The 4,122-nt window shown below is 42.9% G+C and overlaps 1 protein-coding gene across 1 annotated transcript; it reads right to left on the reverse strand.

Moving 5' to 3' along the window:
- Window positions 1–1,417: 1,417 nt before the first annotated feature.
- On the reverse strand, window positions 1,418–1,954 carry LOC130725005 (uncharacterized). Its single transcript, XM_057576267.1, has one exon. The coding sequence runs from the start codon at window positions 1,952–1,954 to the stop codon at window positions 1,418–1,420; it is 537 nt and encodes a 178-aa protein (XP_057432250.1).
- Window positions 1,955–4,122: the final 2,168 nt, after the last annotated feature.

Raw genomic sequence — 4,122 nt, forward strand, 5'->3', positions numbered from 1 at the left:
CATCACAATACCGGTGAAAAAGATTCATTGTCATATTCACGTCCATTATTACATTGGAGACATTTAATATTTGCTGAAAATTGAGTTTTGATAAGTGTAGCGAGAGTAGTAAATATGTCATAAACATGAGATTTCTTGCTAATCAAACGTCCATAAAAAATCAGTGTGATCATCCAAAAACAAAACGTAATAACGATGACCAGCAATGCTTAAAACAGGAGACGTCCATAGGTCACTATGCCAAATATCAAATGGCCTCAAAGTAATAGTTTCAGAGGAACTAAAAGGCAACCGAACATGTTTTCCTAAAACACAAGAATTACAAACAGAACTAGAACGCGAAGGATCACAAAAAATAAGTTTATTATTCCTAAGGTGATTTAAAGCTGAAGAAGCAGGATGACCAAGTCGATTGTGCCAGACACCAGAAGTAAGACCAGAAAAATGAGAAGGAACGAGTGATTGGGTAGACGTCGCCGAGGTTGTTACATCTCAGGAGAGGCATCCTCGTCTGGAAGTCATACACCGAGAATCCAAATGGATCAAAAGAAACATAAACATTATTGCCAGTAGTGAGTTGTCGCATAGAAACTAGTTTTTAATAATTCGCGGAGTGTGCAAGACATGGTTGAGTGCTAAAGGTTTGTGAGGGGTAGGAATAGAAGTGTGTCCCGAACCCGAATTGGAATGCCCTGATCACTACCAACTATCAGTTTCTGATTTAAATGACTTAAATTAGAATAAGACGTGAGAGTACCTTGAGATGTCGCAGTATGGGACGAGGCGCCGGTGTCCATATAACACGTGTTGTCTAGAGGAGTCAAGGATATGGTGTGCATGGCAGAAGCAAAATCAGTGGGTGCTGGAGAAGCAGCATCGGTGTAGGCATGTGGACGCTGACCTGGAAAGCTGGCTTGCTTCGGAGGACCCATAAGATGCGACCACTGAGATGTGGGGTAAGGACAAGGAGGCATGCCCCAAGGGAGAGGAGCCCAACCCTAGGGATTCCAGGATGCATACGGAGGTGGGTTCAATGGTGGAGGAGCTGCAGCAGGGGAACTAGAGGAGCCAGATGAACCAGTGAAGCGAGAACCACCTTTCTTTTTAGGTTTACCAGAACTACCCTGAGAATTGCGACTGTGCCCTGACCCAGAACGATTGTTGGGAGTGACCCTGATTGTTGTGGGTGGCGGTGCTCTGCTACGAAGAGTCATCAGAACCCCGTGGATTGGAAGCAGAGGTGTGCAGAGCAGTTTGAGAGGCAGTGCCCTGCATCTTGGTGAGACCAAATTCCTCAAGAATCAGCATGGAGCGGGCCTTGAGGAAAGAAGGCAGAGGCTCGCTCTAACGGATCAGGGTTGCAACACCATGGAAAGGCTCAGAAAGACTATAGACTAACTGGAGAACAAGAAGATGATTAAACATTCCTCAACTGATCATAGAGATCTTTCAGATGCTGGCAGTAGGCTGATACATTAGGAAAATCATCCATGCAAGTGGAGGTGAAATCCTGGTCGAGAGAGAATGCATGGGAGTTCTGATTGTCCTCAAACATAGAAGCTAGACGGTTCCAAGTAGCCATAGCAGTAGAGTCTTTCTCCATAATAGTGGCGAGAAGATCGAAGGGGATGGTGGAATAGATCCACTGTTTGACATTGGAGTCAAGGGTGGTCCACTGGTCATAAGTAGCATCGATGGGAGCAGGAGGCTCCTTGCCAGCCTGAGGAATGATGTGGTGGAGCACTCGAGTAGAGTGGGCATGAGTTTCAAACAATTCAGCCCACATAGTGTAGTGATCCTTGTCCATCTCGAGTTTGAAAGGGATGTTGTTTTTTATGTTAGTGACAGCAAGAGCCGGATGAAACTCTGGCGTAGCCGGTGGGACATGTACGATGACCATGGTGGTGGCGGTGTCACTGATTGGGGCGTCGTTGGTAGAGTCTAAATCTGCCATTGCAACAAGAAAATAGTGTTAAATTAATTTTTTTTTGTTGCCTAGGTGAATCGGTTTGGTTCACCAAGCTGGGCGAACCGCAGATGGAAGTTTCTGGTTCGATGAAACCAGGTAAGAACCAGTTTGAGCGAACCACTGATGATGGGTTTGCTGGATGTTTGGATATGGACGGGTCGGGCTTCACTCCTGGCGGGTCGAGGAGGGAAGCTACAGATATGGGCGTCTTCTCCAATGGAAGAGGCGCGGCGGTGGCTTGGTCGCAGAGGCCGGCAGCTGTAGAGGGCTGGCGGCAGGTGAAACGCAATGGTGGGAGACGCAGCAGAGAAGTGCAGCGCTGGTCCGTTAAAGGGGTGTGGCTGCTTCAGAAACGCGCGTGAAGGTTGGGGCTCCAGGCACGCGGTTTGGGCTCGCGTATAGGTTGCGGCAGCGCGGGCGCTTGACGAAAGAGAGGCGGCGCGACGACTGAGGGAGGAGCGGCAGCGGCGGCACTAAATGTGCAGCAGGCGGCGGAAAAGTAAAGGAAAGGGAAAAAGTGCAAGGAAAAAAAACAAATAATAATTAAGAAGTTAGGTCAGAAAACAAAACAGAGGATCTGAACTAGCTCATGATACCATATACGAATTAGGTAGGCCTAACTCAACCCAAAAGCTAGCTCAAGAGTTGAGGTTTGCACTACCATTTATAAGCACTTGATTGACCACATCTCTAGCCAATGTGGGACTCTGACATAAACCAACCAGCATCTTTTGTATTGACTTGAATATTATTTTCATTAAAGACTTATTTTTGCTGATAGTTTTTTTTCCTAAATATTCTAATTATATCCACACATTTCAGTATTATACAAAGAAACTCCTCTGTAAAAATTAGATGCATCTAAATACTATATTAAGAATCATATTTGTCTATGAAATAAATCTCAGTTTTAATTTATTCTCACTCCTATTTTTCTTCTACCTTATTTTTATTTACTTTCTCTTTCTATTATTCTTTTTTTTTTTGAGAAACCAGATTTTATATAATAAAAGGCAAAAGCCAAGGTACATGACATAGGAAGCAGAAAGGTATAGGAAGCAAAAACAGCAGGAAACCTATTAAACTAAACAAAGGTAAGAACAAAAACAGGAAAGAAAAGGCAGAGCTGTTGGAGTGGCGTCGCGCAACGCTAGACTCTTCACAGTCTTACGGCTCACGAGGGGGTTGAGAGTTTACCATCCACACATTGGGTTAAGAGCCTAAGAGCATAAGGGGTTAAGGACATCATCCACATACATTCATCACAAAACCTTAAGGCAATGGGTGACTGGGTCCTTCCACTTATAAACTCTTCAACTCTTGCTTACATATCCAATGTAGGATTATTTCATTCACAATTGTTACTTCAACATTCCCCTTCAATTGTGAATCTATTCTCATCTTTTCAATTTTTTACTCCCCTTTCAAGTCTAATTGACTTGTTCTTTTATTTTTTTACTTGGGAATCTTTTTCCTTCTTTTTTTTTTTCCCTTTTTTTTCCTTTTTACTCCCATTGAGCACTTCACTTCGTACATTCTTGTATCGTCGTTGGAACTCAATACCAACGGGGCTCACTGCTTTCTAATCTCCACACTTCCGAGATGATTTAACGATACAAGGAGCCGTCACATCATGGTTGTGTTTCATTCACAATTTTTACTTCAACAAGAGCAACTCTTATATTATCTATTAAATCTTTTATTTCTTTTCATTATTCCTATATCTCCCTTAGCGTGAGTGAGATTAAAGTGTGAATGGATATTTATTCATAATTCATATTACTACACTAACATGTAAATATTCCAAAAAAATCAAAAGTAGAGTATTCCTAACAAGACTGGAACAACCAAATTGAGTTTTGGTGCCCTGAGAAGCGAACAAGTGCTACATGTTCTCGAATGAACTTTTCAATCGGTTAGACTAAGTGAAAGGAACTAGTATATTTATCAAGCATGGAAAAGATGGATCTCTATAAATGTGGAGGCCTCTTTTATAGTGGGCGGATCCTTTAACCCTAATATTTCCATCTATTACATAGTCAGCTAAGTAAAGGGAGAAGACCGCGCGGATCAAGCTGGATGTCTTGACTTTTCCTTTGATCTTGCCGAGATTGCAGCCTATCTGACTCTTATGTTGATTCTCGCGTGGTTAC

Source organism: Lotus japonicus, chromosome 6, assembly GCF_012489685.1.
Source record: "Lotus japonicus ecotype B-129 chromosome 6, LjGifu_v1.2".
Classification (NCBI taxonomy): domain Eukaryota; kingdom Viridiplantae; phylum Streptophyta; class Magnoliopsida; order Fabales; family Fabaceae; genus Lotus; species Lotus japonicus.